Source organism: Lepisma saccharinum, chromosome 3 (assembly GCF_977018435.1).
Source record: "Lepisma saccharinum chromosome 3, izLepSacc3.1, whole genome shotgun sequence".
Classification (NCBI taxonomy): domain Eukaryota; kingdom Metazoa; phylum Arthropoda; class Insecta; order Zygentoma; family Lepismatidae; genus Lepisma; species Lepisma saccharinum.
Window position 1 is genome coordinate 85,148,316 of NC_139231.1, and position 12,581 is coordinate 85,160,896.

Here is a 12,581-nt window from a genome sequence, read left to right on the forward strand (position 1 = left end):
ACACGTATGGTTTGTTACATGAACATATTATTTGATCACCGTGCCAGTAATAATTAATCTATTTTTCATAATGATTTGGGTTGCATGGCGTGACCATTTCGAACACACTAGAATGTCAACCTCCATCCTGTGCAGCACACCCTGGAAACTTGATTCTTTCAGGCAACGAGTCCCTGGCGCTTGGAATCACTGTCAAAGTAATAATTTATGACGGTTTGTATTTTGAGTGTCAGCTTGTGTTTGTTTTCGCCCCTTCGTAACTTTAAATCTAATCACCATTGAACCTTATCGTCGTCATTATCAAAATTAGCAGAAAAATGACTTTAACCTTTAAACAGCCAATGGGTCATATATGACCCATAGAAAGTATAGGCGAAAACAGCCAATGGGTCATATATGACTCATGGTGCCGATTACAACATTCATGTGCTTTTAGGACCTTCATACTTGTATGTGAGGTTGTAAACGCTGACAGATGTTGAGATAAGACATTGAAATGTCATGTGGAAGAAAACAAACCCCCTCCCCCTTTCTGTAATATGCAAATTAGCTATTTTTAGCCAAAATGCAAATTGTACATATTGCATCATATTTCAGCCTGTATGAGAACTAGGGACTTGAAACAAGTTCCACTTTGTTGCAAGAGGTCTACTCTTTGAAAACAATGCAAAAGTTTGCGCCCTTTTCCCAAAATAATGGGAGAAGAGGGGGCGAACGCCAGAATTTTCATTGAAATTTGTGGACTTGGCCCCTTCCAACCCCGGTTTTCTCACTTGGGCTTTCTGAATTGTACACGGTCGCGTGCTCTGATGTTTTTGCTTTCAAACAAAAGTTATCCGAAGTAGATTGCTCAAATAGTCTCCGAGATATACTAATTTATTCTCTAATATGGAAATTAGCCATTTTTGCCAAAATGCAGGATTGTACATATTGCGTCATATTTCAGCCTGTATGACTAGAGACTTGAAAGAAGTTAAGTTCCCTTTGTTGCAGAAAGTCTATTCTTTGAAAACAGTGCAAAAGTTTGTGCCCATTTTCCAAAATAACGGGAGAAGAGGGAGCGAACAGCAGATTTTTTTTCATTGAAATTTGGGGACTTGGCCCCTCCCAAACCCGTTTTTCTCACTTGGGCTTTCTGAATTGTGCACGGTCGCGTGCTCCGATGATTTTGTTTTCAAACAAAAGTTATCCGAAGTAGATTGCTCAAATAGTCTCAGAGATATAACGTTTTTCTGAAATAAGTGTAAAAATTTAAAAATCGCGCACAAAGGCCGCGGCGAGAGAGGGGTTACTTTCGAAAACCGGCTCGGTTGTTTAAAGGTTAAATATAACAAATCAACCACAACTTACTCTTCCAAAAATGTAGTTGCATTAGTTCTTACCTCTTAGAAAGTTGAGATGGTAGTTTCAATTGCGCAGCGTATCATTAGTGGATCAAGGCAGCTAATTCCGTGAACAATGATGTTGTTTTCCGAAAGTCTCAAATATTTGTCTCAGGCAATCACCCTCCTAAAATGGACGCATCTTCTGTGGTGACAAAATGCCACGTTTGGTGCGAGTTCTTTCTGTATATTTTCCCCCAAAGGCATAACGCTGTCGCATTATAATGAAGAGGTTATGTGTTCGACTCCCCCTCCTCTGGTGGAAGCACAATGCTCACTGGTTCGGACTACACGTTAAACTGTAGGTTTAGTCCCGATTAGCCTTACTGAGCATAAAAGTGGAATTAAAAACAAACTAATAAAATCGTCTTCTGGATACTTCGTGACATAACATTTTTTTCTTTACTTCAGCTGCATCTACAGATTCTGTTGACATTTTCGGCTGATTCATGTGACAAAATTTATGTGTGGGACGAGGATTTCTAAATAGGATAAGTCACTCATTAGCAATTGAATAATTCTGTAGCTTTTTCCATACATAACTAGTTTATTAAAATTTATTCACTGCAGTATTGTAGTGATTATTGTGAATCCTTCTTATCAGTAGAATGAATATAAAGTTGATATTTCGCATACCATATTGATATTTGAAGATAACAAGTATATAAAAATTGTAATGAAATAAAAAAAGGGACACTTCTGGAATTTTAATGCCGAGCTAATTAAAAAGTCAAAATAATGTATTGTGTTGCCGGAGGAAGTAACGCTAAGATGATTATTTTATTCGTTTACTTAGAGATTATTTTAACCATACCCAGGCCGGGATTTATATACGTATATGGAGGCCCGGAGCTGCAGTTCTCAAGTTCAATCTAAATTCTGATCTAATCTTGATCATACCCTGCATAATTTTGACCCTCCTAAGCTACTAACTGCTTTTATTCATGGAAGTATTAATTTGATCACAGTTTTTGTTTCAATAGCTCTAGTATTTACTTTCACTTTCTAATGACAAAATTGGCTTTTTATGGGTTGATAATATGTGAATATTTCAAGCATAGATAATATTTACAAGTAAAATATACATGTTATGAACACCAGAATACAGTCATTTATCAAATTATTCACATATCTCCAAGTATATGTACTTATTGAATTTGATTGGGTGGGCAATCGGGTGGGCACAGAAATTTTTGGGTGGGCGCTTGCCCATTTTCCATTCCCCCTTAAAACAAATCTGCATGGATTTGAAATTCTGCGTTGAACCTGCAGTTCCTTAGTCTTAATTGTAATTAATCCTAACTATACACGGGTGTCCGCAAGGGGGGGGGGGGCATCACTATAATGGGGATGATATGCCTTGCTTGCTCCTCCCTGGCAAAAATTCCGCGGACGTCCATGTAATTATATATCATTTAGAGTGGCGGCGATTGGGTTCCAAAACCGGGGGCAAGGTGCCAAAACTGGGGAGGGGGCCAAAGACAGTATATTCCCCTTTGCAGATAAGGTTTAACATAGTGCGGGTGCAAAAGCGGCGAAAAGTGGGGGGCTGCCCCCAGTCGCTCCCCTAATCGCCGCCACTGATCCTTTATCATAAATGTATCGTCATTGATATGAAATTCCATCTATGAATGAAATATACTTATTCTCCTGGTATTTCTTGGAAGAAGGGATGGGATGTGGAACCCCTCTACTATTTTATTTCTAATCTGTGACCCCTACCATCTTCAAGGCACCTGTGACTGTCCATAGCATAGACAATAAATGAATAATAGGCTAATCGCGACTTGACCTAAGATCCAAGCCCCTATGATATCCTATCGTACGTGAAACTTTTCGATTACGAGGCAAGTATTTATCACTGCGTTATCGGGGAAGGCCGTCTGAATCTTCTGTTAATAGATCGATTGATTGAGTTGATGTTTTATGTCCACTTTATGCACAGTAAGGCTAATCGGGACTGGGCTTACAGTTTAAAGTAGGATCCGAACCACTATGAACCTCCACCGGGTATAAAATCCGGGACCCATTGATTACAAGGCGGCGACGCTACCACTGCGCCATCGGTAGGCCCGAAACCTTTGTTAACCCCACGAAAAATGAATGGAAAAGCGAAAATAAAATAAATTGTTTTAAGCTATTTTTAAACTATCTTGCAAAATTTACTAGTACTCGTGGGATTCAAGAACTATTTTTATGGAGTGTTTGAAAGTTTACTTCATACACCGAAACTAATCGATACTGTAAAACGTTTCGTGAATTGTTTATCAGCCGCGTACATTTATACTGTCACGGTTTTAATTTACTGTTTATCGGATTTAGTAGTTTTTTTTTACGGTTCCGTGCCAAATATTGAACGAACTCTTGAGAATTCCCGTGCTTCTCAGATGTGAACTCAGACGGGGTTCACCGAGATTTTGGACAACTTTCCTATGTATAAATATTTCTATGACCACGACATCGATTTTAGAAGAAAGTGAAAGTTGGTTGCCATCATGTCTTTCCTTCTTCTATGCTTTCGCTTTCCTCCATTGCAACATAGACGTCTTGCTCGTAACCATCGGCTCTAGGAAGAGTTGGAACGACCATTGAGAAACTTGAGGATTTAATCTTTGTTCTCTTGAATTTTTGTGAAAGAAAGCTTTAAACACCTAAGAGCAAAGATATTTTTAATGTTTAAAGTCCTATCTTGTTTTGCTGATTGCGGTTTTCACCTGCTAAATTTTTTGTACTATCGATACATGCATGACACACTCGCTCTACAGTTGGTTTACTCCAGACGTTGATCCCCACACTTCCTGCAGCTGGCAAGTAGGAGAAGGGAGAGGATAGACTACTGAAGTGACACTGTATGTCATTGTATTAATTTGTCGTCATGTCCCGGCCAGGACCCTCAAATCCGTTAGGATATGTTATGAGAAGACAGTACAATGACAAACTCCCGATCAGTAAATTATTATTAAGGGAAAGGTTAAGTTCTGCTAAGAATTTGTACAGGAAGGATCTACTTGCTCATTATGGTTGTGTAAACGCTATAGAATTTTCTAATGAAGGAGAGCTACTTGCATCCGGTGAGAAAAATAAAATAATAATATATATTGGTATTGTTGGGAACATTTTGTCGTCATATCGTGTACACGATTTGTATTTTCTTTAACTAGAAAGGTGTCAAGTGAAAAAGGTTAAAAAGTTTTAGCGTTCCAATCGAAGGCGTATCCGAGAAGTAAGATTTGCCGAAATTAATTTGCTATATTATTTCGCGATATATCAGTAAATCGTTTAATTTATATTTTTCTATTGAGATTATTAGAATGAATTTATTCTTTGAATCGTTTCATTAAGTTTCTGGGTCTAAGTACGGTGCGAATGCCATTGCTATGGTGGTAGGTCAGTTATGTACGCACCTAAATTGGGGTAAATTATTGTTTACACAATTATTTTTTTAAAATTGTGATGTACATATTTTTTTGCTAATAAATCGAGTTACCATAAATAACTTAAGTAACAAATACATAAAATGATTTGATTTATGTGCAAGGTCTATTTTCGGAATAATTTGGAGATAAAAAATACACTGTTTAATAAAATATACACGAGTATATGTTCGTTGGTTTGTTGTTATCTGCGTGTGTAGCATTTTGTATCATGCTATTTTCAACCCCTTATATGTTGTTCTAATAATGACCATACATTATTATTGGAATAATGAATTCATGTTTAGTCTTTAGTCTTAAGAAGAAATGGTAACGGTTCCGATTGTTTTATGATTTCTCCTAGCACAAAGACTAATTATCGTAGAATTTTGGAAATCATTGTCACACGAAATTTGAACCTTCCTTAAAGTAATGAGCTCTGTTTGGACTCAAAAAAAGTTATTTATGTTGAAAAAAACAACTTGAAAATTACACACTTCTCATGGACAAGATATTCTCTGTCGACAAGCGACACTAAATATCGTAGAAGCGTGGGAATGAATGTAGAAGTAAATCTGAACCTTAGTATAATGCATTTAGGGACTTTATTTTAGTGCTAAGGGAACCAAACCTAGCCTGCCTAACCTAACCACGAAAGGATATATTGAACAAAATCTTAAGTAATCGCTAAAACTCCGCAGTATGTGTTAACAGACATACATTGAAATTGAAGCATGTAAAAATTGCATTTCGTAGCATGATGAAATCGCAATGAAACAAAAGGAACTTTGGCCGAAGAGATTATCAGCAAAACAAACAGAATATATCCACCAATTATTTTTATATCGAGCAATACATGAGGAAAATCTAGAGAGATAATTGGCCTTGCACTTTTGAATGTTGTTAAACTTTGTTGTGTAAAGTAGCAATTTCTTCCAAAAAATATATATTACCTGTTCTCAATCGGCTGAACACCTGTCACTCTTTTATTTTGTCACTTTTTACATTCGTACTTACCTATTGTGCATTGCGAAAGATTGTTTAAGGTGTGATTTTGCTTTTCTCATGTTTTCTGACAAAAATAATGTCAATAACAGTGATTATTGTTCGTCGTTTTTTCGCTTGGTTAAGACACAATATGGCGGGTACAGCTTCAGTAGCGTCGATGATTAGTTGGTATACAGTGTTTCCAACCTTAACTGAAAAATGTCCCACGAACCATTCACAGATAGCCCCACATGGTAAGGTTCGGTTAGGCAAACAGTTAAAATTTGGGGTCATAGTAATATCGGGAATGTATATTTCGATTTTTCATCTTCTTGGAAAACAAGCACGTTGTTGAAAACACTGACAGGGGGTTACGTCATCAAGATCCGGTTTACGTTTAGCAAGCAAGGAACAGCAACGGCAATTGTGCGTCGGAGGGATATTTTTCGTGAAAAAAACATGATTTTCTGCTCCAGTAGATTCTATGATGACTGAAAATAATTCCACGAAGTATCCAAATGCTAAAAAGAACTCATTCCAGTAAGTACTTTCTTGGGTAAAAATGAAGAAATGCGTTATTCCGATCAGCAACTGTTACCAAATATATTTTTCATATTAGTAAAAACTATTTTTTCAATGTTGTTAAAATAAGTGCATAACATTTTGACAGCAGACATTAGTATGCTAGGTCAATCACAGAGTGGAATAATTTTATTTATAAGAAAACTTATAATCATTATGTGCTGTATTTGTCCATAGTTGAAAAATCTTAACATCCATTAATTTCATGCCAAATTACTGCATTTTCATTTGGGTGAGGTAAATAGGTGTAAGGAATGACAAACAATGAATAAAATATGTAATACTGATGACATTAGTGTTATAAACTGTAAACCTAGCAATACTGGTACATTGATATTTGTTAATGTTTTTATATTTCTACACTTGTTGTTTTATATCTTGATAATTTTACCCTTCATTTCTGCATCTTTGTGTTATTTGCATCTTTGAGATTAGATGAGCAATCAAGTACAATTTTTTGAATGATACATATGCGTCCTTGTTTTCTTTGAGTTTTAAGGTGTCCCGGTGGAGGCACATAGTGGTTCGGATTCCACTTTAAACTGTAGGTCAAGTCCCAATTAGCCTTACTGTGGATAAACTGGATTTAAAACACCAACTCAATCCAAATCCTGTGTGCTTTGCACTTTTTTCTAGTCTTAGCCCAAAAGCCCTCAATGGACTGTTTTTGCCATGGAGTTTTGAGTTTAGCTTTGCACTTTTTTTTGTTAGAAAGCAGGGTATATCAAAATAACATACATCCACAAAAAGGTGGAACATATTTTGATGCAGATTAATGCTATTATAATACATTTGATTATATTATCCTTGTGAATGTACTGTTATTCTATTCTGAATTAAATTTTAATGCATAGTGGCAGATGTAACAATATTTTCCTGGAGGCCTGTCTATATAATGTTAAATCAGAGACTTTAATATTAATTCAGTATTGTCAAACCATACATTTGGAAAGATGTAGTTGGGTGTTAGAATGGAAGTTTGTATGCAGGATGATTGTCATAAGGTTTACATAACAGCAAGAAGAGAGATAAAAATTTAGTATTAAAAATGTTTGAGAATGCAATTCCATCATTTGTAAGACATGAAAATTATTATTTTCGGTAAAAATCTGATAGTCCCTGGACACCTATAACTTTTTCGTTTTGTGAATTTTTGACATTCGTACTTACCCATCTGCTTTGCGGAACATTCTTGAAGGTGCATTCACATTTTTTTGATGAAAGTAATTGCAATTTTTTTTTTAAAAAAGTGTTTTTGTAACTGAAGAATGTATGTTTCCGCAAATGGTTTGTGGGGCTATGTGTCAATTGTTTGTGGGGCTATGTGCCAATGGTTCGTGGTGCTATGCGAGAATGGTGTGTGGGGCTACGCATATTTTTTTCGAAACCAATTTTTAACTATTGTAACCTATACGTGACCCTACCTAACCTAACCTTACCGGAAATGGTTCGTGGGGCTATGCGTCAGTGGTTGAATTTCCGCCATGAAACATTCCCACATCACACAAAACACCTTCCAGATGTTAGACAATGCTACAGGAACTTATTACCATAAGTAGTTTCTTCTGTAAAATGATTAAATCTGTCCGGGGAATATCAGATTAGTACCTTATTTTCTAAGATACTTGCACATTTGGAAAGTGGACGGTGGAAATTCCCATGCTTGTAATTTGCAGTTGCTGATATATGGTGTTATTGTTCTTCTTCTTTAAAAATAGAAAAGATAGAAATACTATATATGGTAACAGTTTCATATATCGGAGACACATTTCTTCAATTTTACACAAGAAACTACTTACGGAAATGAGTTTCTCCAAGGTTTACAACGTTTGTCGAGGTATTTTCTTTCATCGTGGAATATATTTGACCGAGAAATCATGTATTTTTCAGGAGAAATATCTCACCGACGCACAATTGCCATTGCTTTCATTTGCTTGCCCTACGACAATCGGATGCTGCATATGCTTGATGACGTAAGGCCCTGTCAGTGTTTCAACCTCCCCTTTTTTTTTTTACTATGCTTGCCTAACCTAACCTAACCTTATCGGAAATGGTTTGTGGGGCTATCCGTGAATGGTTCGTGGGGTTATTGGTCAGCTGCCGTGCATAATAGTTTGTGAGGCTATTCGTGTATGGTTCGTGGGGCTATCAGTCACCTACCCGGGCTATCCGTCAGATACTCGTGCATAACTTATAATTTCACCGGTGACGAACACGATATTAGGTATTTTTCGGTGAAGAAGGTTGAAATACTGCATACCCACAACGTGAGTCAAGATGTTCCCGCCATTTTGTGTGTTCCAGAAGCAAAGAAAGGAATAAAAAAAGCACTCAGAATGTGAAAAATTGCGTTTCTTTTCATGTAAAGAGCATAATGGCACCTTGAACTATGTTCCGCAATACACAATTGGTAAGTACAAACCATGCGAAACACAATATATGCGATTTTAATGTGTCTCCGATCTATGAAACTGTTACCCTATATATACACATGGACAGGAGCAGATATAAGAAGTTCGGAAATACTAAAACAGCCGAACATCACTAGCCTAATCTAGTGTAATCATCAAATGTAGACAACAACAAACCTGGTCTGATCCGTTCAAGAAAGCATCTAGTAATTCTAACTTCCCTCCCAGTTTCAGTGTTTCTTTTGCTGTTATTTTAGTAGTAGCCTCCTCGATGGCATAGTGGTAATATTGTCTTGTAATCAAGGTGTCCCAGGTTCGATGCATGTGGAGGCACATTGCACAGTGGTTTGGATCCCACTTTAAACTGTAGGTCCAATCCCGATTTGCCTACTTGTGCATAAGGTGAACTTAAAAATTCAGATTCAAGTTTTTGCCCATGGAAGCTACAGAACTTTCAAGTTAATATGGGTATGGCGACTTGAACCACAGGAAGAAGTCAGAAATATTTATCAGTGGTGTTTCCTATTGTTTCTTTTTTACTCCTTTTCATTCTTCTTGTGGCTTTTACCTACTGTTTCGTAATCTACCAACTCTGATTATCAACTCATACAGTCTTCCCCACACGTTTCTTGCAACATTTTGAGCATTTCTGTAAACATTTTCGGGGTGGCTACTCACCGAGAATTCCTTGAATTTTGGGATTTATGCGTGAATTCTGCTTGAATTTTTCTCTGTAGACGTGAAAAATTACAACTTGTATTAATCCAATCCTATTCACATTTTATGCAAATAAAAATTATTTTCATAAAATAATTCGCTTCGCTCCCAAGTCCTGCTTTTCTTAGTCTTATCAAGTTTATATCCATAGCTAGGGGTCGGCCCTGGGTGCCGAACTTTCTAAATGAAAAAAAAAAGTTGTAAAATTGATTGATTGATTTGTGGTTTTAAGTCCACTTTATGCACAGAAAGGCTAACCGAGACTGGATTTACAGTTTAAAGTGGGATCCGAACTACTGTGCCATGTGCCTCCACCGGGTATTGTACCCGGGACCCATTGATCACAAGGCGACGATGTTACCACTACACTATCGGGGAGGCACAAAAGTTGTAAAAGAGAGAATGTATTGGCATCCCGTGAAATTATTTGCACCCTATTTAGTCAATATTGATTGCTGCCTGCAAAAAAATTAGATGCTCGGTTCGCTTGCATTATTTCATTGTTCTCCGTAATGCATTCTATTGTAAATTTTCAGACAGAGAAATAACACTTGTCTTAATAGATTTTGTTTTAAATGCACGAACAGTTGTTTTGAGGAATGGGAGCATGCACATTTGAAAGACAATTTGTCATTTTTGCTGTTGGTTTATTGTGAGATGGATGAATTGGTTGTGTAATGTATTTCAATAATATATATTGTATATAATATGCATTATAGAAACTTTGAATACGTGCACAATTTAGTGTGCATGTTGCTCCATGTTGCATATATGTGAAACATATATCGTGCATGAAAGTTATACATGTTAATGTAAAAATAATTATATTTGGAATGCATTTGTCAAGCATTTTCTGTCTCAAAAATAGTTTGTGTGCTTGTTTTCCATTATGAAATTGAACGTGTTGAAAATATAAATGAAATAGTTTGTTCGAACACAAATGCTTTAGCACCAACTTCTACCTTCTCTTTGCATAATTCACGAGGATAATAACGTCTTTGATAGTACTACTACTATTACTACTACTACTACTATTAATAATAATAACAATGTTGGTCCCGGCTTGGGCATGGATGTTTGTGGCTGTCCGTTCATCAATTTCATCATATCACTCATCCCCATCTTCGCAAATTAGCCAAACGTGGCACAAGAAACGAAGTAAAATAGAACAAACCAATAATAATAATTATAATTAAAATATTATTAACACTATTATTATTATTATTAGTACGTTTATCATGGCACTTTCTCCCTGCCCACCCTGACAAAAATTCGTGGTTGCGCCTCTGGTTGTAAATAGAAACTCAGCACCTTAAATTAAATATTTTAATTATATTACGTATACCGTTTAATTGAATTATAATTTTTTGATATTGGAATCACATAGACCCTTTATATTATTAAGATATTTGTGTGTGGATGTTGAGAGGCGGCAATGCGTAAGGTTGAAATAGAGAAAACATCTGCTTGAATTTTTGGAAAGTTCACCTTGAAAACCGGGAATTATACTTGAATTTTATCATGGTCTTAGAGTAGCCACCCTAATCTTGCCAAATGTGATGCACACGCTTTTGCCCTTTTAGTATCTTAATTTTCTGTGGATCAGAAAATCACTCCAGTCATGCAAGACGACTTCACTTAACTGCTCACAGGATGAAACGGGTTTGTGGATCTGTAACAATAGACCTTTGCATTTATGTTAATTCTGAAATCTGTGTTATTATGTAATGGTAAATATCCATGCCAACCACCTCACTGCAGGAGTGTACTACAGTGACAGAGATGCTAGGCTTGGATAAAGCAAAGATGTGTCTGTGTCCCATTATCTATTTCATCATTCATCTTCGTTGAAAATTGAACAAAATATCATACTAAAGTGCGCATCAAATCTCCTGCATATGGCAATAGCCAATAGCAGCGCACTGCAGCGGTGCCATGTCGAAATCTCACACGGAAAAGAGACAGCGTGGTTGAGCGAAACGCCTTGTCACGGAACTAGGCAATGCAGGCTTGACCAGGACTTGAACCCAGGTCTTTGGCACAGACCAAAAGGAATTGTGCAAACATGTCCACGATTCAATTGGTCTTGACCTGAATGATGACAAATGAAAGGTTTGTGGATCTGTAACAATAGACCTTTGCATTTATGTATCCAAAGAGTTAACTAGACAAGAATCAATGTATTGATTTTGAATATATCATGCAAATGACAATCATTAGCTCTGAAACAATTGCCTCTCCAGCTAGTTATTTGGATATCAAACACTGGGCACAGTTCACTTCGAAGAAAATTATTAGTTTTACATAAATAATAATAATAAAATGTATGTTGATTGATTGAGTTTAAGTTTTAAGTCCACTTTATGCACAATAAGGCTAATCGAGACTGGACCTATAGTGGAATTCGAACCACTTGTGCCTCCACCGGGTATCGAACCTGGGACCCCTTGAATACAAGGCGACAACTAAAATGTTTGTTTGTTGTACAAATATTGTATACATTTATTTTACATATCTCTAACATTCAAGCTTGAGCATAGCATACCTAATGGTCAGTACTCTCACCTTCAGTGTGAGCTGCCCGAGGTCTTGGTGAGAGCTCCAAGAATTTTAGTGTAATCCAACATTGTGATGATAATTGGGGAGCTACTTAAAAGCAATAGTAGCAAACCCTTGCCTTGAAAGTCAGAAAACGGGCCTCCCCTGTGGCATAATGGTAACTCCGTTGCCTTGTAATCAAGGGTCCCAGGTTCGGTACCCAGTGAAGGCTCATAGTAGTTCAGATTCCACTTTAAACTTTAGGCCCAGTTCCGATTAGCCTTTCTGTGCATAAAGTGGGCAAGAGACTCAAACTCATAAACCAGATAACAGTGTGCACCGATCATGCATCACCCAATGAAAGGCTGCTTGGCAGGCAATAACCCTTTTTGGCTGTTGGCATTGTTTTTTTTTGGGTGGGTGGTAGTGGGAGGGGTTAATAGTTACCATTCTTTTCCAAACACTATGTACCACGGAAGATGCCCTCTCTGTAAAAATATGCCATCTGGAAATTCAACCTGTTTATCCCTGCAGTTTTAACTGTATAGTTT

The 12,581-nt window shown here is 36.9% G+C and overlaps 1 protein-coding gene across 1 annotated transcript in view; it reads left to right on the plus strand.

Annotated features, from left to right (window-relative positions):
- The first annotated feature begins 3,757 nt into the window (after positions 1-3,757).
- The window catches only part of LOC145985205 (uncharacterized), a 41,207-nt gene continuing 32,383 nt past the window's right edge, over positions 3,758-12,581 (plus strand). Inside the window, exon 1 of the mRNA XM_083118943.1 lies at positions 3,758-4,453. Within this exon, the coding sequence (XP_082975069.1) occupies positions 4,258-4,453 (196 nt within the window). The 5' untranslated portion in view covers positions 3,758-4,257. The remainder of the gene's footprint in view (positions 4,454-12,581) is intronic.